Raw genomic sequence first — 26,460 nt, 5'->3', positions numbered from 1 at the left:
TGATGTGGCAGTTGAGAAAAGCAGCATTGATTTATGAAGAAGAAGCAGAGTTGGTATTTTCCTTACAACTGACTCACAGACAGCAACTGGATTGTTTGAGAGTGCATGGATGTAAATCTGATCATCATGATTTAATATTGCTGATAGAATCAATGACATAGGTCTTGTTTGAACTGTACAAAGGAACAGCATGCTTCCATGTTAATATGTTTTTGGTGTTATTTTGGTCATAAAAGGTCGGATCCTGACATTCAGACTTACACGATTGCTGTGATAAATGCACTCTTCCTTAAAGCCCCTGACGACAAGAGACAGGTATTTATACAGATATCCTTTGATCTGATATCCACTAATTTGTCAGTTGTCAAACTCAGTGCAGTTACGATGCTTGTATATGTGTGTGCAATGCTTGTCACCCACCTCAAAACTGGTTGGTGTCCTTTTTCATTATCAGCTCATCATTCTGCTTAAAATGTATGACCTGAACCACTTTATCTGTCTTATGTTTTGCAAGTGAAGTCTTATAGATACCTTGTTGGTATTTACTGGCGGATTTCTATTTGCTTGATCTTCCTTGCACATTTGCCTTATCGACTTTGTTTTTACAGCTGCTAGAATTGTTGTAGGATCTTGTGTGGCTATTTTGTATTGGTACCTGGATTTTACTGCGGGCAAACCAAGGAGCTGACATTGATAGATTTTGGTCAAGCAAAAATGTTAAGGCTTATGGAACCAAAGTAGGGCTCAAAATATAGATCAGCAATGATCCACCAACTGGTGGAAAAAGTTTTAGGTGCTGAATGGCCTCCTCATTCCTCCTATCTGTTATCCCACTTGATGCCGGGGATAGTTGATGTTTTTTTTACAATATTCTGCGACCTAGTTCAGTTACATGGTATCTACCCCATTTTAACAGGAGGTTATGAAGGATGAAATTTGAATTCATGGATCAGCCGTTAATGCTTTGTTTATTTCCATTTCCTGTATTAACTGGGATCACTGCTGTATAGACTAATGATCTGAGAAAACAAATTCAAATTTCAAGACAGAATCCACATCTGCATTCAGTTTCAACATCCGTAAATCAAAGGGCGACTAGCAGTAAAAAAAATCATAAAGCTGTCGGATTGCCATGTTTAAAAACAGCAAAGGTTCACTGATGTCCTTTTGGGAAGGATACCTGCCATCATCATTTGATATCTGTATGTGACTCCAAACTCAAACCAATGTGGTTTTGTTTCTTGCCCCTACCTGCCATTCATCTATCAAACCAAATGTAGTGACTCAAGAAGAAGCTGCACCACAACTACCATCTCCTCAGTGTAACTGGGCGTGGTCAAGAAATGCTGGCTTTCCTATTGACCATATAACCATAACATATAGAAACAGAATTAGGCAATTCGGCCTATCGAGTCTTCTTCACCATCAGTCACGGCCAATATGTTTCTCAACCCCATTCTCTGCCTTTATCCAATAAACGCTAGATCCCCTGACTAATTGTAAACCTATCTAACTCTGTCTTATAGATACTCAATAACTTGGCCTCCACAGCCTTCTACAACAAGGGATTCCTTAGACACCACCTTCTGACTGAAGAAATTCCTCCTCACCTCAGTTTTAAAGGGCGCCCCTTCAATTTGAGGCTGTACCCTTGTGTCCTAGTCTCTCCTACAAGTGGAAACATCTTCTCCACATCCACTCAATCCAGGCCTCTCAGTATTCTGTAAGTTTGAATGATAGCCCCTCGCATTCTTCTAAATGCCATTGAGTACAGACCCAGAGTCCGCTTCTCATATGATACGCCCTTCATCCCAGGGGTATTTCTTGTAAACTTCTTCCAGACCCCCTCCAACACCAGCACATCCTTTCCTAGATAAGGGCCCAAAACTGCTCACAGTCTAGCCTTACACAGCCTCAGCAGTACATCCCTACTCTTGTACTCTCATCCTGTCAAGATGAACACTAACATTGCACTTACTTTTCTAACTGCAAACTGAGAGAATTCTGAACTAGGACTCCTAAGTCCCTCTGTACTTCAGATTTCCGAAGCCTTTCCCTGTTTAGATAATAGTCTACGCCTCTATTCTTCCTAACAAAGTACATAACCTCACTGTTTCCCATATTGTATTCTATGTGCCACTTCTTTGCCCACTTTCCTAGCCTTTCCAAGTCCTTCTGCAGCCTCCCATTTCCTCAACACTGTCTGTTCCTCCACCTATCTTTGTGTCATCTGAAAAGTTAGCAACAGTGCCCTTGGTTTCTTAATCCAAATTATTAATGTATAACATGAATAGTTGTCCCAACGTCGTGGAACTCCACTAATCACTGACTGCCCATCCTGTAAAAGACCTCTTTATCCCCACTGTCTGCCTTTTGCCAGTCAGCCTATCCTCTCTCCATGTCGGTACCTTGCTCCTAACATTGTGGGCTATTATCTCATTTAGCAACCTCCTGTGTGGTGCCTTGTCAAAGGCCTTCTGGAAATCCAAACAGAACAATCCACTGGCTCTCTTTTGTCTAATTTGCTTGTTACCTCCCCAAAGAATTCTAACAGCTTTGTTGGGCATGACCTTCCCTTGACAAATCTGAGCTGACTCAGCCCTATTTTACAATGCACTTCCATGTACTTCACAATCTCATCCTTAATAATGGACTCTACAATCTTATCAATGACCCAGGTCAGGTTAACCAGCCTGTAATTTCCCGTTTACTGCCTCCGTCCCTTCTTAAACAGGGGTGTTATGTTAGCCATGGATCCTCCCTGACTCCAGTGATTCCTGAGAGATCACCACCAATGCCTCCACAATCTCCTCAGCTATTTCCTTCAGAACACTGGGGTATAATCAATCTAGTCCGAGTGATTTATCCACCTTCAGACCTTTCAGCTTCCCCAGCATCTTCTCCTTACTGATGTCCACAGCATTCCCCTCTGCCCTTGACTTTCTTGAAGTTCTGGTATGCTACTGGTGTCATTTACCTTGTTTCGTATACTGCACGCATTTAAGAGCAACACCTCAGTCCTGCATCGACCACCCCCTTTTCGTAGTTGTCCCCTTATCTGCTGTGCCTGAATTTAGATTCCTGACCCTTTCCATAGTCTATATAATCATACTGATGCCCACATAGAAAAGAATGTATTTTGCAAAGTGGTCGGTGACCTGTGACTGCCAAGCAATCCTGCTTCTGCCTAATACTATTTTCATCAATGTTTACAGAGCCTCCCCACTGAATCTGACTTTGAACTGCTGCTGAGCAATTTTTCATTGTTCCACACTGCACAGTTGGATTTGTTGGCCTTTTCTAAGCTGCTTCAGGAGTGTGGCATGTTTATAATATTCTGTTAGTTATTCATTGTTGCCCAGAAATTTGTGTTTCTTCCAGTCATTTTTGGGAATATTTTGATCTGTTCAAAATGTGGAGAAACCAGGTTTTTTTTTTAACCTTTTGCTTTACAAGAACTGAGGAATGTTAAGGCTAATGGGATTGTCCATATTTTAATAATATGGACAATAATAATAGCAACAGTTAATAATAACAACTGTGGTTGCCGTAGTAAGGTGGACATTGTTGACACTTATACTGTGTTTTTCCCCTCTGGCCCCATGACAAATGGTGTGAGTTGTCCCCATCTCCGTTTGATGCTTAAAAAATTTCAAAATAAGATCAAGATGTGACTGTGTCTGCCATCCTGCTTTCAACTGGAAACTTCTCTTTTTAAGCTGATTGTTTTAATGATTTAAAACATTAGTTGCCCCTATTCCGTGTATACGAGCGAGAAGAAAGAAAGCATTTAAAGCTCAAATAAAAATAGAAGCGAGAGAGATAAATGATGGATCAGGTAAACAAAAAGGACAGAAACGAGGGCAGAAGAAGAATGGGCAACAGGAGAGAAAAGTTGAATTGAGGGATGGAAAGACCAGCAAAATTGGGAGGTTTTGATAAACAGGTAACTATTTCCACTGGCAAGAGGACAAACTTAAGATAATTGGCAAAATAAGCAGAGGTGAGATGAGAATTTTTTTTCTGTAAGTGAGCTATGAACGCTGCCAAAAAAAAGTAGTGGAAGCAAATACAGTCATGACATTCGAAGGGGTACTGGTTAACTGAAGGGAAAAATTTACAGAACAATGAAGAAGTAATGTGTACATGAGACTTTTGAAACAGCTCTTTCAAAGAGTTGACACAGGTACATATGCTAAATGGCAGTCTTCTGTACTGCATGGTGCTATGAATTGAAACATCTCACTATTCTTGATACAGCCTTTAATTGCTTCTTTTGAAATTTTCAGCCTAATATACAAGGGTAGAGCAAGAACTTCTGATATTTGATCATTTGCTTTTATTTTTGCTATGATACTGTTTGTTGCACCATTAATTGGTAGGAGTTGAAACCTTACAAATCTGATTGACCCTGGAGAGTTGAGCATTTCCTGGTGCTCTACTGGCAGCTTCAAAATTCGTGAAATAGTTTCAGCTTTAGAGCACTGAATAGGTGTAAGTGTCAGCTACGTTAATAGGGAGAATGAGAAGATTGATTTTTACTTTATGTACATCTTTTCCCCAGTAGTTTGATCTGGGTAATCAAAAGTTCATCAAATGTAAACAATGTAGTGAGATAACAAGGTGTAGAGCTGGATGAACACAGCAGGCCAAGCAGCATTGGAGGAGCAGGAAAGCTGACGTTTCGGGCCTAGACCCTTCTTCAGAAAATGACCTTCTTCAGACCCTCCTTCTTCTTGTTATCTCAGATTCTCCAGCATCTGCAGTTCCTACTTTCTCCTAAACAATGTAGTTATCTTTTTGATGTTCTTCCACAAACATATTGGAATGAACGTAATTGGATGAAAGTGAGTGAAGCAAATTTCAGTGGGGAGCTTTAAAGATATCAATATATTGTTGCTGCATTGGTTAATTGGAGGTGGTTGAAGTTGGTACACATTTCAGTGCAGAACAACTGGAATTGATTTTTATGGTGAGCCTTGCTGAGCTGCAGGGATACATTCAACTGCTGATTTTCTTTTAATAAAAGCAATGAGATGTTTACCAGACCTTGGTTCATTAGCTAAACAGTAAGCACATAAACTATGATTCAAGTGGTGTTTTAGTCTGAGGGACTTAGTTGTTCAGCTTGTTAACCTATAAATGCACAGATTGGTGTATAGTCTAGCAGTATTCACATAACAACAGCTGAACTCTTCCACCATTTTCTGCTTTCACTAACCAGAGTATTTATTTAAAGCACTTGCATACAAAACTCTATTCGGTGCCTTTTGGAAGTCCAAAGCACTGTATAACTTTTCATTTGAACAAATTTATACATTGAATATTTCCAGTAGATGGGATCCAATTTTTTAAAAATCCATACATGGCTACTATTTAACACCATACTTGATTAATAATCGATTTCGAATATGTCAGAACATTTTCCCAATCTCTTTATCTTTTAAATTCTGTTGTTTTCCATTCTAAGATCTGACCTTGATTATGGGCCAAAACAATAAGTTGGGACAGGCTGAATTTGGTTCCAAGTGTCACACACCCCAGTGTGTAAAATTGTTCAGCATTCAGCATGTCTTGCCGTTAATTTGGTCATCATCTTGGTGCGTGATGGATTTGTAGAGTGGGTAGATTAGTGACAGACACAGATAGTAAGAACTGTCGATGCTGGAGTCAGAAATAACACAGCGTGGAGCTGGAGGAGCACAGAAAGCCGGGCAGCATCAGAGGAGTAGGAAAGTTGACGTTTCAGGTCAGGACTGGGAAATAAAAGGGGGAGGATATGGCTGGGGGAAAGCAGGTGGAGTGATAATTGGTGAATGCAGGTAGGGGTTTGTGGAGATAGGTCAATGGGAAGGGTGGGGCGGATAAGTGAGAAGGAAGATGGACAGGTTGTATCAGGTAAAGGAGGCGGGGATGAGAGGGAGGACTGGACATAGGATGAGGCAGGGGTGGGGAGATTTGGAAGCTAGTGAATTCTATGTTGAGGCCATTGGGCTGTAAGCTCCCGAGGCAAAATATAAGGTGGTGTACCTCCAATTTTCGTGTGGCCTCATTGTGATATTGGAGGAGGCCCAGGATGGACATGTTGCCGAGGGAGTGGGAGGGGGAGCTGAAGCAGCTGGCAACCGGAAGCTGGTGTTGATCGTATACCACCCTACTAACCTCTGAATCCAATGCATCATCGTCTCCCACTTTTGTCACCTGCAATTAGACCCCACCACCAAAGAGAGATTCCCCTCCTCCCCCTCCCCCCACCTGATTTCCTTGGGGACCGGTCTCTCCACGACTCCCTTGTCCGCTCCACACTCCACACCACCTCCGGCACATTTCCCTGCAACCGCAGGAACTGCTACACCTGTCCCTACACCACCTCTCTCACCTCCGAACCAGGCCCCAAACGTTCCGTATCCAACAGGGATTCACCTGTACATCATCTGACCTGGTCTATTGCATCTCTTGCTCCCGATGTGGTCTCCTCTACATCAGAGAAACTAAGTACTGCCTTGGTGACCGATTTGCAGAGCATCTGTGTTCTGTACGCTCCAATCAACACCAGCTTCTGGTTGCCAGCCATTTCAACTCCCCTTCCCACTCCCTTGGCGACACGTCCGTTCTGGGTCTCCTCCAATGTCACAATGAGGCCACACGAAAGTTGGAGAAACAACACCTTATATTTCACCTTGGGAGCTTACAGCCCAATGGTCACAGCATAGAATTCTCTAGCTTTTCAAATCTCCCCACCCCTGGCCTCATTCCATGTCTAGCCCTCCCTCTCGTCCCCGCCTCCTTGACCTGATGCAGCCTGTCCATCTTCCTTCTTACTTATCTGCCCCACCCTTCCCATTGGCCAATCTCCACGACCCCTACCTGCATCCACCTATCACTACCCCACTTGCCTTTGCCCAGCCCAACACCAACCCCCTACCCCATATTTATTTCCCAGCTCCCTTCCCCCTCCCCAGTGCTGATGAAGGGACACGATCTGAAATATCCACTTACCTGTCCCTCTGATGCTGCCTGACCTGCTGTGTTCCTCCAGCTCCACACTGTATTGACAATATTATGTGTAGCCTTACTAACAGAGCCCTTGATGTTGTTGCTATTATTTTGAAGCAGCAAGTATTAACTCGGGCAATTTTTGGGATTTGTTTTATGGAGCATTTGAGAGTGCAGATCTTTACAGCCATAATTAATGATGCATGGCTAAAGGCTACATTACTCTCCTCAATGAAGCATCTTAATACACACAGTGACTCTCCTAATGAATCAAACATAGCTGAACAAATCCATCCATTTCCATGTCGAATATGCTCCCTGAACCTGAAAATATATGCACTTTCTTCGCACAAACAGTTGTTCTCAGGATGTGGGCAGGATGATTAACCATCCCATGTTTTGCAGAATTCTCCCTCACTTTGATTGTCCCATGTCTTGTAAGGGGCTCCATTTGTCCCTTATTTCTAGGACAACCTGTGAGAGTCCAGGGCTGGTGTCCTGGTCCTGTCACTTTTGATCCTTTGTTGCTTTTCTGAGCATGTGTACTGTGGCTGTTAGCAATCAGGGATATTAGCAGCACCAGAACCATTCCATTCTCCACCAGTCCCATAGTCAAAGTGACCAATATTTTGTTTGGTAAGAATTAGTCATCCCACATGTGGGTGATATTGGGAAGGCTGTCATTTGTTGCATGTTTCTAGTCAGCCAGGTTATGTAACATTGAAGTCACATGGAGGTCAAATTAGGTGGGGAAAAGAGTTTCGCTTTGCCTGAAAATGTTGGATTGTGAAAAGAAAATCAGGTCAGTGCAGAAGGCCACTTTTTTTCTCTCTGACAGCAGCACACAAATGATCAGATTTCATTGACTTTTGTTCACAATTTCCTATGATGAGCTTTAAACTCCCTGGGTTGGAATTGCCCAAAGGATTATCTTTGGACATTTTACACAAACTGATGTAAATTTGACCTCTCGCCCCAAAACCCATCTGAAGGAAACCCTACTTTACGAGGGTTAATGGGCTGGTCATTTTGGGTTTTCAAGCCACCGAGAAGAGTTTATTTGCACTTTTGTTTTTGGAATGCTGTCTGTTTGTCACAGTCAGATATCCAAGAGTAGATATGCTAGTTAAAGCAGTTATTCTCTTAAAATCTTTCTGGTGCAAGATAATAAATGGTCAGCTAGGTAAGAAAATAAATAATGGTGCCAAATGCTTTTAATTTTGCACCAAGATAATTTATAGAGAAATTACTTGAGCATATTGATCATACTCGGTAATGTTCTAGAGAGAAACCAGGATCTTGTTCACCTCAAAATCCGGATAGGATCAATTCTTTGGTTTTCTGTCAATAATTCTTAAGCATGTCATGAACAAGTTTCCCAACTTTTTAAACAACAATAACCCACCTTGATAAAATTCCTTTAATGTGGCAAAACATCCTGATGTTTTTCATGTGAGTGTTACAAGCAACATTTGACGTTCTTTGTCATTAGGACAGGTAGCTAAAGATTTGTTAGAAAATTACATTATTAGGAGCACCTAATAAGTGGAGAGAGAGCTGGCAAGATTGAGGGAGAGCTTTCTAAAACTTCAGGTCCTGACAGCTGAAGTCACTGTCCCCAGTTGTGGACAGACGAAAATTATTAATGCGCAAGAAGTCAGGATTCGAAGCGTGTAGAGAGCAGCCCTACTGTGAGGGTTGGAGCAGGTTAGAAAGAGGGGCAGGCAAGGCATGTGGAGACTTGAAAGCAAGGGTTAGAGTTTTCATTGTAGACCAGTGAGCATACAGAGCAATGGATGAATTGAGGAACAAATTACTCCAGATGCTGGAATCTGTACTGAAAGCAACAAATGTTGGAGGTCTAATGAAGAGTCATCTAGACTCGAAATGTTAGCTTGCTCTCTCTCCATGGATGCTGTCTAACCCGCTGTGATCGCCAGCATTTGTTGTTTTCAGTGGATGAATTGAATTTGGTACAAGTTAGGATGTGAGCAGCAGAGTTTAGATGATGTCAAGTTTATTATGGAGTGCAAGATGCTTGGCTGGCTGGGGAAGCATTGGATTGGAGCCAACAATTGGCCCCTTTTGGTGAGAGTACCCTCATGATTCTTTATTCAAACCAATCACTTGCTCTCTTTGGATATGCCAATGTGTGTATATTAATTTCAGCTGCATGGTGGGCAGCCTTCAAGATTGCGTTTATGGATGAGCAAGGGGCATTACCCCCCAAAAAGTTGCAAATGCCTCCATAAATCTGCAGTTAAAATACTTTTGAAAGCACTGTTGTAAAATTTTTATGACTTATGCAAGAAAAAATAAATCAGTCCACCTTTTGAAAATGAATTGTTTATATGAATAACTACAACCATAACTAGCAATTGCCAGGAGACAACCAAATCATTTGGAGAAGCAAGACCAAGTTTTTCCCTACAGATTACTTGTAACATGATGTGTATTTGAAAACATGCATACGAGACTGATTTAGCTTTGTGCACTGTTGTTCCTTTGTAATCCCGGCCTGTATTTGTGTAAGTGAGATGAACACTCATTTCCTTTATGCCTTCCATTCAGTTGACTTTTACAACTCGAGTGAAAGCTGTCTGGCTTGTTGTTCTTCAGAACTGTAAATAGTCTTGCATTACTTTCAGATTGATGGAATCTTACTGTACATGTAGCCCATCATCCTTGTGCCAGCTCTTTGAAAGTGTTCCCAATAACCCCCACAATCCTACTCTTTCCCCCAAAACGTGTAAGTGTTTTGTTTTTCAACAATCTAACTGTCTGACAAGACTATATTCGAGAAGTACGAGTAAATTGCTGCTTCACCTTGAAAGTGTGACTGGGGCCAGACACTGGAATATAAACATTGTCCTCTATTTTGATTGCACCCCTTCCCTTTTAGAGTCCTATTTCCATGGGTCTGTATATGGAAGTATAGCTTGATGTCATGCCGTTGCTCGAAATTCATTGAGGTGGGGGTGTAATGGGATAAAACAGTTACTTTCTCACCACAGATCATTCAGAATTAGTGTGGACAGTCAGAGGGTATAGTGAACGTATGACAAGAGATGGGATTAGAGGCAGGGATGGGAGAGGGGAGGGGGGTAGTACAAAGAAAGTACAAGAAAGCCGTCAGTATCTGATCATTGTTGGAGCTTGCATTCTTTAACAACCGGAAGGAAGAAAAATATTTCCTGCTAGGCATTGAATGAGTTGAAGAACACACAGGAACTGGGGACCACCACTGCTTTTGTGATACTCTGAGGTGGTGCTGCTAGAGAGGTCAAGAATATATCTGTGGTGCTAATCTTGGGATGCAGTGAGAACAGCAATCCAAGGAGAATAAATTTGTGTCTTCACTAGACTGATTCCTGGGATGGCAGATCTGTTGTATGATGAGAGATTGGGTTGACTGGACTGGTATTCACTGGAGTTTAGAAGAATGAGAATTTAGAGAAAAGAAGTAAGCGTAGGCTATTCAGCTCTTCAGGCTTGTGCTATTTATAAGATCATGGCTTAATTTGCACCAAGCCTCAACTCCTCTTTCATGCCAGCTCTTCATAGCCTGCAACTCCTTGATATTTCAATAACCTATCAATCTCTTCTTTATAAATTTTCAGTGATCCAGCATTCACACCTCTCTGGGATGAAGAATTGCATGCATTATCTTGGGAGAATAAATTCCATTGCATCTCAATTTTAAATGAGTGCTCTCTTATACTGCAACTTTGTCCCCTGGATTCCCCAGTGGTGGAAACATATTCTCAACATTTACCCCATGAAACCCCCTCAGAACCTTGTATATTTCAACAAGATCATCCTTTATTCTTCTAAACTCGATGAATCTAAACCTAGCCTGTTTGGCAGTTCTGGATAAATTAAACGTTTCATCCCAGATATTGATCTAGTAAATGTCTTTTGAACAGGCTCCAATGCCAGTATACCCTTTTCTTAAATGCAGAGACCAAAACTGTAACCAGTACTCCAGGTGTGCCTTCTCCAACACCCTGCACAGTTATTACAAGACTTGGTAGGAACTGCAGATGCTGGAGAATCTGAGATAACAAAGTGTAGAGCTGGATGAACACAGCAGGCCAAGCAGCATCAGAGAAGCAGGAAAGCTGATGTTTCGGGCCTAGACCCTTCTTAAGAAAATCTTCTGTGTTCATCCAGCTCTACACCTTGTTATTACAAGACTTCCCTATTTTTGAACACCAACACTTTAATGATAAAGGCCAAAATTCAATTTGCCTTGTCAATTACGTGCTGCATCTGCATCTCGGCTTTTGATGTTCATGCACAACTGCACTCAAGCTCTTTGTGCTGCATTTTTTTGGAATCGTGAAACAGAAACATTTCTCCCACAGCAATCTTTGAACCATGCATTTACTCTTTAATTCTTACCCTCTGCCAATTTGCGTATAGCTCGGGCAGTAATCTTTCATGTTAATTTAGTGCCAAGATGCTTTGTAATCCCTCAACACAAACTGTTTCCTAGTCCTACTTATGTTATTGGCACCTATGTGGACTGTGACACCTGGATCCTTCCCCTCCCATTCCAAGCACAGAAGAGAAGTCCTTAACCTTGGCACAGGCAAAATAACCATCGGGACTCTTTGACTTTGCTGCAGAGAGCAATATCTATTTCCCTAACTATACTATTCACAATTACTACTACATTTCTCTTTTCTCCCCACACTTGCGTGGTGTTCAGAGCCATGGCACTTTCGTCTATTCACTTGTCATCCCTGTAATCTGTACCCATGTCTATACTGGGAGAAAGAACTTTGTATCTATTGAACTAGGCCACTAATTGACACTCCTCCAAAGTTAAATTCTGGATCCTAAACCTGCCTTGCGTGTAGTCCTAGATGGGAATAGTCTGTCACAGTAGTCTCATGGATGTGACATCAGAGGTTAAAAGCACTTGAGTTATATAGTTATGCAGCATGGAAACAGACCCTTCAGTCCAACTCGTCCATGCCAACCAAGTTTCTTAAACTAAACCAGCCCCACTTGCCTGCATTTGGCCCATATCCCTCTAAATCGTTCCTTTTCATGTACCTTTCCAAATGTCTCTTAAATGTTGTAACTGTATCTGCACCTCTGACAGTTCATTCTAACCATGTGTGAAAAGGTTGACCCTCAGGTCACTTTTAAATCTTTCTCCTCTCACCAATAAAATATATCCCCTAATTTTGAACTCCATCACTCTAGGGAAAAGACCTTTGCTATTCACCTTATCTAGGCCCCTCATGAATTTATAAACCTCTCTAAGGTCATCCTTCAGCCACCTATGCTCCAGTGAAACAAGTCCCAGCCTATCCAGCCTCTCCTTATAACTCAAGGCCTCCAATGCTGGCAACATCCTGGTAAATCTGTTCTGAATCCTCTCCAATTTAATAATATTCTTCATATTACAGGATGACCAGAACTATACACAGTACTCCAAAAGTGGCCTCACCAACATCCTGTAAAACCTCAACATATGTCCCAACTCCTATACTCAATGGTCTGAGCAATGAAGATGTGCTGAACACCTTCTTACCTACCCTGTCTACCTGTGGCACAACTTTCAAAGAATTATATTCCTGAACCCATAAGTCTCTCTGTTCGACAACACTACCCAGGGCCCTACCATTAACTGTATGAGTCTTGCCCTTGTTTCTTTTACCAAAATGCAATACCTTGCATTTATCCAAGGTAAACTCCATCTGCCACTCCTCAGCCCATTGGTCTAATTGATCAAGATCCCTTTGTAATCTTAGATAACCTTCTTCACTGTCGACTATGCCACCAATTTTGATGTCACCTGCAAACTGCCAGGTCTGGAAAGTTTGAGTTATAAAGAAAGGCTGGATAGGCTGGACTTTTTTCACTGGAGCATAGGAGGTTGAGAGGTGACCTGATAGAAGTTTATAAAATAATAAAAGGTATAGATAGAGTTGATGGTAGTTGTCTTTTCCCTAAGATGAGGAATTTCATGACTAGGGGACACATTTTTAAGGTGAGGGGAGAGAGATTTAAAAAAAGACATGAGGCAAATTTTTTACACAGAGGGTCGTTTGTGAGTGGAGTGAACTTCCTGAGGAAGTAGTGGATGCATTTACAATTACAATGTTTAAAAGACATTTGGATGGATATTGGAATAGAAAAGGTTTGGAGGAATAAGAGCCAGGAGCACGCACATGGGACTAGTGGGATTATGTTTGGCATAGACTGGTTGGACCAAAGGGTTTGTTCCCGTGCGTATGACTCTATAAATTACTAACCTTGCCTCTTAACTTCTCATCTAAATTGTTTATATAAATGACAAACAACAGTGGACCCAGCACCGATTCCTGCAGAACACTGCGTCACAGACCTCCAGTCTTAAAAAAACCCTCCACCACCACCTTCTGTCTCCTACTATCAAGCCAATTTTGTATCTAATTGACATACATCTTCCTGAATCCTGTGTGACATAGCTTTACTAATTAGTCTACCATGTGGAACCTTGTCAAAAGCTTTACTAAAGTCCATGTAGACAGCATCTACTGCTCTGCCGTCATCAATCTTTTTGGTCATGTCCTCAAAAACACTCAATCAAGTTTGTGACACATGATTTCCCATGCACAAAGCCATGCTGACTATCCCTAATCGGCCCTTGCCTCTCCAAATGCATTTAAATCCTATTCTTGGTATCCCCTTCCAAAACTTACCTGCCACCGATGTCAGATTAGCTGGTTTGTAGTTGCCAGGTTTCTCCTTACAACCTCTCTTAAATAAAGGCACAACATTAGCCACTCTCCAGTCCTCTAGCACCTCACCCATGGCTGTAGATGATACAAATATCTCTGCTAGGTGCCCCACAATTTCTTCCCTAGCTTCCCACAATGCCTTGGGATACACTCGATCAGGTTCCGGAGATTTATCCACCTTCATCTTTTTTTTTAAAAGACCTCCAGCACCTCCTCTCCTGTAATATGGACTGTTTTCAAGAACATCAATATTTATTTCCCCGAGTTCTCTAATCTCCATGTCTTTCTCTACAATAAAAAGTGACGCGAAATATTCTTTAATATCTCTTCCATCACCTGTGGTTCCATACGTAAGGCCTGACTTGAAAGATTTATACAGCAGTTTTCATGATCTCAAAATGTGCCAAAGCACTTCATAGTCAATTGAGCATTTTTGACATGTCACTACTGTAACTTAGGCAACATGGCAGTGAGTTTGCACATAGAAACCTCCCAAAAATTTGATACTGACTAGGTGATGTGTTTTAGTCATGTTGATTGATAAAATTTAGATCAGAAAATGAAGAGGTGCTTACATGCACAACCACACCCTCCAACACACACGCACATATGCACACATACAGTTACTCTTTATAGTGTCACAACATCTAAGCATATTGATTTTGTGCTGAAATCTCTGGAGTCGGACTCAAATGCACAACCTTCTGAATCCAAGGTAAGAGTGACCCATGGTTAACATTACTATACTGCACAGTAGCACTCTGCATCTTACTTCTTGTAAGCAGAAGTTGCTCCTAATCATTTCTGACACAAACGACATTATTTAGTTGGACTGGAGACAGAAACAAAAGTCGTCAAAGCAGTTAATGGGCCATATAGTTTGATTGCTGCATCTAAGAGTGTTTCTCAAAATATTGTCCAAATTGGCAGTGGGAGGGTGAAGGACAATGAGGGAGATTTTCCTGGGGTCTGTTTGCAAGTTCAGTGAATATAAAAATGAGGGCAGGTCAGAACACCATCCTAAAGGAAACCTGCCTGATTGCCTTCCATTTCCATTTTTGAAGGGAAAAGTGGGTAGGTTTCTTTACTGGGTGAGGGTTGTTCATAATCATTGTGTACAGATCCAAGAAAGTCATCATTAATGCTAACATTCCTGAAACAAGGGAGAAACAATTGTACTGGTGTAAGGAAAAAAAGAAATTTAGAGCTAATTAGACTTAACTTCAATACTGCAAATTGCACATTTATTACATGGTTGTGTAGATGTAATATTTCTTCTGCTTCATAATTGTCCCAATGAAACTTGTAATAATTCACCTACTTCTTTTGGTATAAGGTATGTTTTAAATGGGTGCTTTCCCTCTTTTGTTCCTTTCTTTATTGTAATTCTCAAACCAGGTAGCAGGATTGAATTTATAACAATTTGAAGTTTCAGTATTAAAAACCTGCAGAGTTGGATGGCTGAGGTTAGGAGACATCAAGTCCACACTACACTGTGTTTCACGTAGACTGTTCATTTCGGAATCATCATGAAGTCGTAGGATATTGTAAAAGTGTTGATGGCTCTGCTTCTCATTGTGTGTGTTACTAACAAAAAGCTTTTGCCTCCTGCTTTCTTGCTGCTTGCTGTCACAGCTTGATCTGGAGGGTAATGTTGGTGCCTTCAGTTGTTCTCAGACTGTAAGTAAATCTTCTTCCTTAAGCATAATTTGCAATTGCACTCAAATTTTATACCTGCCCTGTTTATGTGTCTTGTATTTGTCTCTTGTTTTAAAATTACATGGTTTTGAAAGATGCTAGCTTTTTTTTATATAAAGAAATATGAACAGAGAACAAATCATGTGGTTTGATTGTTTTGGTTATAATGGTGCTGCAAAAATTGTTGCAAGTAATGTTGGACTTCTCTGCCTTCAGTTAATTCTCCAGTAGCTATGCTGGCAAATGTCAGAGTAATTTCTCATCTGAGACTGAATGGCAGGCCAAAAAGTCTGGGTTCAACTCTCATCTGCCCAGAGGTTTGTCCCAATGTGTCTGAACAGGTCGATTAAAATAATTACAAATAATCGCCAAAAACAAAAACAAAACCATAGAGAAAATAAATGAAAGGTATCACAAGACAGTGCAATCATGTTACATGGGCAGCACAACAACAGTTAATGTTACAGGGCAGGGATGGACACAGGTTTGAACGTGTGATCTGGTGGAGTCCTCATCTGAAGCAGCAGCAGTGGGAGTAAATAATGGGAGAGACATAGCTCAGTGAATCCAATGCTTCCTCACGTGTTGGTACCTGAGAACAGGGGGCACAGTCTGAAAGTGTGTGCAGTTTACTCTCTCCTTTTTGCTTGTTCTGAGAGCTTAAAGCTGTTAAGAAACCAAGCCCAGAAATATACTGTGATGGATAATAGTAACAAAAGCATTGTTTTTAAAGAAGTAATATTTCTACATTCGCTCCAGGGGAAACTGTGCAATGAACTTAGAGATGTACAACACTAATGGTCCTTCTTGAACTGATGCTCTTCTGGGAATAAACCGTGATTAAATCTGCTTATATTTTTCTTTTCTTTTTCCAGAGTAAGAATAGTGAATCTTTTATGTTTTTCAATGAAACCTTCTTCTATTCAGTCTTTTTACATTATTCTCATCATAAAGTGTATATATTTTATTTAATTTTATTCCTTATTTCTCCTTAAACAATTATGTTTGATTCAGTCCATTTTCTGAGGAAGAGAGAGGCAGGACTGAAATCTATAGCTTTGTCCTTTCATGATGCTGCTCAATCAGTAAATGGTAAAACTTCACAATCTACCCTGAAGGCATTCAATTAATTATGACTTTCTGTGCAAATAACTGCATGCATTTTGCTCGTTGTTAATTTTAAATGAGATCAGCTAATCAAAAACTGTTCATAAAAGTAATAGATGTTCACGTAACTTTCAGGGAAGGATTTCATTTTAAAGGTTATTTTCAATATCCTTTATGCCATCGGTGGCCATCTTTGCTTGGAGTTCAGGCTTCTGTTGCCTCTTGTAATTATCCAGAGGATATTAAGGGTCATGTAGTGTGGGCTTGGAGTCAGAAGTAGATCAGCCCAAGTAAATTCCATTCCATTGTGAAATGTAGTGAAACATTTTGGATTTTTTTAGGACATCTTTTGGACTTTTCAGTGTGATGCCAATATAAAAATGATGAGATCTTTTACTGTGATGGGGATTGAACTCATGACTTCTGGGTTGCTGGGCCATCACACCTGTGCCTTGGATTTCCTAGAAACCCTAAAATGTGGAAGCAGGTTATTCGGCCCATCGAGTCCACATGGACCCTCCAAAGAGCATCCCACCCAGACCCCCCCCCTCTCCCCCCCCCCCCCCCCCACTTTATCCTTGTAACTCTGCATGCCTAATCCACCTAGCCTGCACATTCCTGGACATTATGGGCAATTTACCGTGGCCAATGCACCGAACTTGCACATCTTTGGACTGTGTGAGGAAACCGGAGCACCCAGAGGAAAACCACGCAGGCATGGGGAGAATGTGCAAATTCCAGAGAGACAGTCGCAAGGGCCTGGGATTGAACCCTTGGCGCTGTGAAGTAGCAATGCTAACCACTGAACCACTGTGCCTCCCTCTCTCCTCTGGTGATAGTGGTGCTGTTACCTTGGTTAAGTTGTTTAATATACTTCATCCTGGATAGGCCATGCCATTCTGCTCAGCATAGCAAAATTGCTGATAATACTTCTCATGGTCTCTGTGAATGGAATAATCAAATTGTAAATGCAACTTTCATGTGTTCTTAGTTTTGACTATTCCGCCCTACCTCTGCAAGATAACAACTACAGTACAAGGAACTGAAAAAGCAGGCCTTATCACTGCCTATTTTTGTGATACAAAAAGTTATGTTCTGAATAGAGATCAAAATGAGCAGGAGGGAGGCAATTTCACTAATGTTTATACATTTTTGGTCCATCCCTTTGGATTTCGCTTGAATGAACGAAGTATTTTTCTGTTGCAAGATAAAAGTTACCAACCTTACAGACTGTGCTACATCGATGGGGAGGTGGTGGTGTAGGTGTAATGTCGCTGGAATAATAATACAAAAGGCCCAGGCTGGGTTCTGGTTCAAGGTCCACCATGACGGGTTGTGAAATTTAAACTCAATAAAAGCTGGAATTAAAAGCTGCTGTAACAATCGTCTATCATATCCCCTTTAGGGAATTAAATCTGGTGTCCTCACCTGGTTTGGTCTACGTATGACTCCAGACCCACAGCATCGTGGCTGACTTTTGCCTGCTGATTGAAATGGCCCGGCAAATGACTCATTTCTATCAAAATGCGACAAAGCCTAAAGAAAGGACTGTAACTGCATAGAACACTTGATGTACCTGTGATGCTGGAAGTAACAACAGCAAACCAAACCCTATTAACCCTCAAAAGTCATCCTCGCTAACATCTTGGGGCTTGTGTGAAAATTGGGAGAACTGCTCCACAGACTAGTCAAACAACATCTGCCACAGTTGTACTAACAGAATCATACCCTGATGGCAACCTGGCCACCACCACCATCCCTGAATAACGACCAGAGTTGACAAGACAATCAGGAAGAAGTTATCCTGGGAGGCATTAACATTGACCCCCAACTCCATGAAGTCTCATTGCATCAGGTCAAACATGGACAAGAAAACCTTCTGATTGCCACTTAACACCCCTGCTCAGCTGATGAATCAGTTCTACTCCATGTTGAAAACCACTTGTAGAAAGTACTGAGGATGGCAAGGATGCAGAATGTGTTCAGATTAGGGGGCTTCAATATTTCTCACCAAGTGTGGCTCAGTAGCACCAATACTGACTGAGCCTGCTGAGTCCTAAACATCATAGATGCTAGACTGCGTCTGCGACATGTGGCATAGGAACCAACCAGTGGGAAAAGTATACTTGACCTTATCCTCACCAACCGGCCTGCCACAGATGCATCCATTACCATATCTGTAAAAGCGACCACCACAGCTTCATTTTGGAGACAAATTCTCGTCTTCATATTGAGGATACCCATCGTGTTGCACAACATTGCCACAGCGTTAAATGGACACATTTAGAACAGATCTAGCAAATTAAAACAGACCATCAATGAGATGCTGTTGTCTCTCAGTGGCAGAAGTGTATTCAGCTATAGACTGTAACCTCATGGCCTTCCCTTTCCATACTCTGCCATTAGCATCAAGCGAGAAAGTCACCCCGGCATCAAAGAAGAGTACAGCAGGGCATGCCAGAAGCAGCACCAGGCATTGATGTTGAACTCTGCAATCCTGCCATGAATAGTGGTGGACGAAAAAAAATTAAATTATGGAAGAAGCTCCACAAATATTCCTAATCCACAATGAAGGGGGAGCCAAGTACATCAGTGCAAAACACTAGGTTGACACATTTACATCCGTCTTCAGCCAAAAGTGCCAAGTGGGTAACTCATCTCAGCCTCCCAGTGCCATGATTGCCAGTAAACAACCAATTCATTAGCTTCACATAATATCAATAAACAGCTGAAGGCTTTGGAGACTATGGGGTCTGATGACATTCCAGCAATATTACTGAAGACTTGTACTTCATCATACTGGTTTGGAATTATATTGTCATTCCTTCAGTGCCACTGAGTCAAAATTACAGAACTCCCTAAAGTTAGGGTCTTTAAGAACAGCCAGGAGCAGAAAGAAACTTGCTGGTGACTCAGAAGGACTTCAGGAGAAACAGATATCGCTGATAATGGTAAACCTCACAAACCTAATGGCAACACTCATCACGGAAGAATACAACAAAGGCTGGTGCACAAAGCATTTCAGACTTGCCAGAAAATGTGCAGAAACAGAACAAAGCAAAGGCAAAGATACAGGCTGCATCACGAGGTGGTGGTTTGAGGAAGGGGTCCTGAGTCCAATTTGAACAGATGGACTGATCAGTTGTTGAGTCAAAAATGGAAATCCCTTGTACAAAAGGGGGATGTAGTCATTCAGGCTGAGCGGGTAATATTTTATTAAAGAGTTGCAATTCTGATTGGGTGTCACTGCCACAGTGCGCATACCTTGAGGAAGGGCTGGAAAAATGAAACTAAATGGGCTGGCGAGAAAACTTGTATATTCTGAGAGTGGAGGGCTGGGAAATTGGTAACCAAGCCTCTGGCAGCGGATAAACATTGGGAAGTTTAAGGAAGTTTAGCAAACTTTTTATTAACCAACACCTATGGGACCAGGCAGTGCCAGTTGATCAAATATTCCAGATAATCAAGAGGTACGCATAACTGCAGAAAACCCTGACCGAGCAAAGTTTCGAGACATCAACATCCCTCAAAAAAATCTATGTGAAAACCTCAACACACCTCCTGAAATCAATGTAAAAATAGAAACATAACACAGAGGATATACACATTACCGTTGTGCTTTATTTACGACATTAGTACTCCAACATCACAGTATTTGAGGTATATAATTTTTGCCAGTTAAAACAAAATTTGCTGTATGCTTCCGATCTAATAGAGAAATTTATGAGGGGAGGATGGACCATACAGTGGGAGTGTGTAGCAAGTCTGCAAAGGGCAGGAAATATAGCAATGAAGTGTGAGAGAGCCGCCCTATCACATTTAAAGATTTACGATGAATTGTACACCACTTCAATAGGATTAGTCAATTTCAGTCATTATTAAAATGTAAATTAGTTCAGCCGATTAGAAAACTAAGGTGTGTTCAGAATAACGCCGTAAGTATGAGTTCAAACCTCATGCTGGCTGAGGTGGTTTGGTAGCCCACTTTCTTACCGAGTGGGTTTAGTGATATCATGGTAAGAACCATGATTAGAAATAATCAGTAATAAATGAACCATGAAGACATGGAGAGAGGGAGAGAGAAGGAGAAAATGTGATGGGTGATATTGAATGAAAATACTTCAGATGAGAACCAGGAGTCCAGTTTTTAGTCTTGATATTTTCAGCAGGGTGCAACAAACTTATTACGCATTCACTGGAGCAGCAGCACAGGAAACCAACCTGTACCACTAATATTATTTACTCTTGTATTATGGTAAAATATGTATCTGCAACTTTGGATTCACAGGTATATTCAGTAATTTTCTTTTCTTTTCATATTTGTGATTGCTTGTTAAATTGCACTTCTTTTAAACTGTGGATATCTTTTTCTCTCTTCATAGGAAATAGCAAATATCTTGGCCCAGAAACAGCTGCGTTCTATTATTTTAACTGTAAGTCTGCGATAAATATTGGGAAAAGCCATCATTTATGCCTGAATAATGATTACATATTTTATTAGAAAACAACAATTATAAACAACTTTTAACCTTTTATAATGTTTGAAGATGTTTCAAGAAAGCGTGATGAGATAAAAATTTAAACTGAGTCAAAGAAGGAAATCAAAGAGAATAGGTTTAAGGAAAGTCTTCAAGGAAGAGTTGGAGACTGACAAGTTGGAGGGTGAATTCCAGAGCTTAGGGCTGAGAAGCCTGAATGTTTGGCTACCATGAAGGATGCACAAAATTCCATAGTTGGAAAAACCAGGGCAGTGACTTAGACATCAAGCCAACCAGGAATTCTGGTCTTGAGGAGGATGGCAGTTATGAAGACTTAGAACTATAGAGTCAAACAGCATTTTAAACTCAATAGACCCTTCCGTCCAACCAGTAATGCTGACCATAATCCCAAACTAACCTAGTCCCACCAGCCTGCACTTGGTCTATAAACATCCGAACGTTTCTTATCAATGTACTTACCTAAATGTCTTTTAAACGTTGTAACTGTATCTGCATCCACCACTTCCTCTGGAAGTTCAATCCACACACGAACCACCTGCTGTGTAGAAAAAGTTTCCCTGGTCTTTTTTCAATCTTTCTCCTCTGACCTGAAAAATATGCCCCCTAGCTTTGAACTCCCCCACCCTAGGGAAGAGACCCTTGCCATTCACCTTTATCTACACCTGTCATGATTTTATAAACCTCTATAAGGTCACCTGTTAACCTCCTATGCTCCAGTGAAAAAGTCCCAGCCTATCCAGCAATCCTAACAACTCAAACCCTCCCTTCCCAGCAACATACTGGCAAATCTCTTCTGAACTCTCTCCAGCTTAACGATATCCTTCCTATAACAACTTCTGACCTCTTAAAAAAGAAACCACTTGGAATTGTCATAAATTGAACTTCTCAAATCATCTTAAGTTGATTGAAACTGATTAAGTGATAGGTCAGATAGTTTGATTCCTGCAGGCAAAACATTACAAGATGCAGTGAATATTGCTTTCCTAAAACAAAACTAAGATTATAATGATCAATTAATTTCATTGGAGGAGCTTCTCTGTATAATATTGGCTGTAACTATATCAGTGGATTCTGTTACTATAACTGCAGGCTTCGTGCATCCCCAGTTTTCATCAAGTCAGCATTGCTAGCTGTATTCAGCTATCTTGATCCTAAGCTGTCACCTCCATTTTGTCCATTAAAACATACATGTTTGACCAGGTTTTTGGTCAGCAACAGTATTATATGTCTCATTGTCAAATTTTCTTCATGTTCCTGTGAAGAACCTTAACTGTCACGAAAGAAGCACTGAGGCCAGGAGCAGATCAGCCATGATTTTATAGAAAAGTGGGACAGGGTTGAAGGTTTGAAGAGCCTACTCCTGCTCGTACCTTTTATGATCTTATGTTCCAGAGAGAATGTTGAGATAGAATTTGCGCAGGAGCCCTGAGTTTTGACCAGATTATGCTGTCAATTATTGAATCAAATCTTAACTGAAGTCAAATTAACTTCAAACTCATGGATGAGTTACACACCTTCATATTTCTGTAACCTTCTTCAGTCTGACAACTCTCCATGATCTCTTTGCTCTGCTGTTCCAACACCTTTCTGAGGAAGGGAGTTACAAACACTTATGATGTTCTGAGAGGGGGAGAAAAGTCTCATCCTTTTCTTAAAGAGGCAACACCTTATTTTTAAACAGTGACCTCTCAATCTGTCTATTTTTCTTTTTTACGATACCCGATGCAACACCTTGAGATATTTTACTTTGTTAAAGGTGCTATATAAATGCAAGCTGTTCTAAACTTCAAAAGTACTCCGCAAATGCACTGATTGGGGTAAACTAATCCTGGCCTTTCCCCCAGGGTAAAGTACCACGAGTGTTGTAATTTTGAAATAAATCAGAAAATGCTAGAAATACTCAGCAGGTCTGGCAGAATTCATGGGGAGTGAAAAATAAACTTAACATTTCAGATCAATGATCTTTGTCATTTGAGGTACATCTCACATTAGAGTCTGTGAAACAGAAGATGCATATGCAGCCTGTCTTAATGGTGCACATGTTGGAATGTCAATTCAAATTGCAACCCCTTAGGTGAAAGATTGGATTAGCCTTTTAGTCTTGTTTGTTCTTTAAAGAAGTCTGATAATGTTGTGACCACGACGATGTTGCAAATAAGTGAAAGTGCAAGCAAATTGTACAGTAAGTTACCAATATTATCGTGTTTCTTTTTACCAAATTTAAAAGCTAACCGTTATCATTAAAGTTTCTACATTTAGTTAAAAAGGGAAATGCTTATTAAATTAGAAATATTGACATCAAAGATAAGTAATGAGAATTTGAGATTACTTCCATCGGGCAACTGGAGACCTGGATCTTGAGTTAAACTTGACACTGTAGCTTTCAGCTCAAAACATTTTTGCACCCAAAGTTGCTGAAACTGAAATTGAATATTAGCCCCGAGAGGAAAACACAGCACTTCAGACCAGAATGATCAGAGCAACCAACAAAATATCTCCTTACCAAAGAGATGAATGATCACTGGACATGAAATGTTGACTCTGTTTTCTGTCTACGGATGCTGCCAGACCTGCTGAGTTTCTCCAGCAATTTCTGGTTTTGTTACCGAAAGATAGTTGGAGACCCACCCACTTAACACAACGTAGGACATGAAAATGTTTGCTGATGATTCCACAATTTTTAGCTTCGTTTACAATTCCCCAGATACTGAAGCAGCCAGTGTCAATATGAAGCAAGACCTGAACAGCATCCAGGCTTGGCTGATAAGTGGCAAGTAGTATTTTGCGCTACACAAGTAGCTGTCAATGACCGCGTCTAATGAGAGGGAATCTAACATTCTCCCCTTGATATTAATGGCATTACCATTGCTGAAACCCTGCTATCAACATCCTGGGAGATTCAAAAATAAAGAGAAATAAAAAGACACAGCCTTTACACAATTGTCCAGAAACTGAACTGGACTTGTCATATAAATACTGTGGCTACCGGAACAAGAAATCTGTTGCGCTTAGTTCATCTTCTGACTTCCCATCCTGTGCACCATCTTCAAGATGCAAGTTGGGAGTATGATGAGTTACTCTCCATTTGTCTGGAGAGTGCAGTTCCTATAACACTGAAAAAGCTTATTACCATACATGACAAAGCAGCCTACTTGATTGGCACCCTATACTCTTTAAATATTTATTCCCTCCACCACACTCAATAGCAGAAGTGTGTATAATCTACAAGGTGTTGTGCAGAAACTTTCCAAGGCTGCTTCAATATCACCTTCCAAACTTGCACCCTCTACCAGCTAGAATGCAAGGGGCAGCAGATGTACAGAACATCACCACCTGCAAGTTCCTTTCCAAGCCACATAGCATCCTGACTTGGAACTATATCATTATTTTTCATGTCACTGGGTCAAAATCTTGATGCTCCCTTCCTTTCTACAGCATTGTGGGTGTACCCCACTATGATCTACAGTGGTTCAAGAAAGGTGGCACACCCCATTTTGTCAAGGGCAGTTAGAGATGGGCAGTAAGTGTGGGCTGAACCAATGATGCCCATCTTGTGTAAACAAATTTTAAAAAAACTAAGGAATGCTACGGTTCTTTTCCATACAACCCCCTGAGAGCTGTACCAACTGCTTCCTCTCCCCACTGCCATTGATTAATTAACAATTAACACATTGTTAAATCATAGAGTCCCTATAGTGTGGAAGCAGGCCATTCAGCCCATTGAGTCCACACCACACCCCCAAAAAGCATCTCATCCAGACCTCCCTCCCTCCTCTATAATGCTGCACATCCCTGGACACTATGGGCAATTTAGCACGGCCAATACACTTAGCCTGCACATATTTGGACTGTAGGAAGAAACCCATGCAGACAGAAGGTGGCTTCGAACTTGAGTACCTGGTGCTTTGAGGAGCAGTGCTAACCACTGAGTCACCGTGCTGCCCATAGGTGCTTCCACTTGTAATTTCTGGTCCTAACTATGTGCAGCTGTTTTTTTTCCATATCTACCACATAAAGGAAGTTATGACATTTGATGCGTGCCATTGATGTGGCGTGCAGTGAGATATCATTGGAAGTTAGCATCAGAGCAGCACATTTTGGACAGCAGCCTTTGGATATTCACATTTAATTATGTTCTGTACCTTACCTAAACTTAATGTAGCATTTACCCATAAATAATGGCACATGCGTTTGTCTCACTATTATTTTGGTAACCGACCCTGGCTGATAATTCCAATTTTCATCTAACAGACTCAACTTACCTCTGATTTCTCCACCAATCTTTTCATACAAAATTCTCTAAGTAACTAGGTAAAATGTTGAGCTCTCAATAAGAACCACACGTTTGAAAATGAAAATGAGACAAATTAACTTCCTTCAAAGCCTCTTGCTTTCACAGAAGGTTTAATTGTAAATTGTCCAATTTAACACACCGTTTACTCTACAGCCGCTGGAGCTGAAAATCCCAAAATGCTCATTCTTGGTCTCTCATCATCTGCTTCCTTCCACTTGATGAACTTTGTGTGCTCCATTTTATCCCATAGCTCTTCAAAAGGACGGAATATCACTGTCTTACATTCAGACAATACTGACTTGTGCCCCAGAGTAATTCCATGGCCTCACCCCATGTCTAGACAGTCAATTTTAGATTTAAGAACAGTACCTACAAAGTGCTTTTCTTGACTTTGGAATGCCCCACAGGATTTTATAGTCAGCTGCTATTACCAGAATGGCACAGGTTTATGAAGAATTAGACAGTAAAATTTCACTTAGTCCCTGAGGGCAAATATAAGGAAAACCACTTGGATTTCTGCTCCAGATCATTATTAGGTTGCCTTTGCTGAAAACTCTTGTGTGTCACTGTTGGGCTGGGTTGTGATGCTGCCTATGTTTGAATAATCTGGCAGCACTCACTGTCTAGACTTATTTGTGAAGAATGTACACTTGTTTGAAATACCAGACAGCAGATGGAGCTGACTGAGCCAGAGTTAATGAATGAGTGCGCCCAAGAGAAAAGGGAAGAAATGTGCAGACGGAAAGAAATAGGTATATTTTTTAAAACACAAAACTGTCAGGCCAGAATGCACATGTAGCACTGGAAGGAATGCAGAGATGATTCACCTGGATGCTGCCTGAGATGGAGCACTTTAGCTATGACGTGAAGCTAGATAAACTCGGGTTGTTTTCTTTGGAGCAGAGAAGGTTGAGGAGGAAATCTGATTGAGGGCATGGGCAGGACGAATAGAAAGCAGCAGTCTCATTTCATCAAAGGGTGAGTAACAAGGGGCATCATTTCAAGGTGAAAAGTAGGAGATTTATAGAGAATTTGAGTAATTTTTTGAGCCAGTGACTGCCTAAGAGGGTAGTTGAGGCAGGAAACCTCACAACCTTTAAAAAGTGAACAAAAAACCAAAAGAACT

At 41.0% G+C, this 26,460-nt stretch overlaps 1 protein-coding gene across 9 annotated transcripts in view; it reads left to right on the top strand.

Moving 5' to 3' along the window:
* elmo1 (engulfment and cell motility 1 (ced-12 homolog, C. elegans)) overlaps window positions 1–26,460 on the top strand; it is a 267,831-nt gene that overhangs the window by 108,133 nt on the left and 133,238 nt on the right. For all 9 annotated transcript variants that reach the window (XM_048613453.1, XM_048613493.1, XM_048613463.1 and 6 more), the window contains 2 exons: window positions 237–315; window positions 20,924–20,974. In XM_048613453.1, coding sequence (XP_048469410.1) covers window positions 237–315; window positions 20,924–20,974 — 130 coding nt within the window. The remainder of the gene's footprint in view (window positions 1–236; window positions 316–20,923; window positions 20,975–26,460) is intronic.

Source organism: Rhincodon typus, chromosome 2 (genome assembly GCF_021869965.1).
Source record: "Rhincodon typus isolate 14 chromosome 2, sRhiTyp1.1, whole genome shotgun sequence".
NCBI lineage: Eukaryota > Metazoa > Chordata > Chondrichthyes > Orectolobiformes > Rhincodontidae > Rhincodon > Rhincodon typus.
This window is presented reverse-complemented; position numbering and strand designations above follow the sequence as displayed.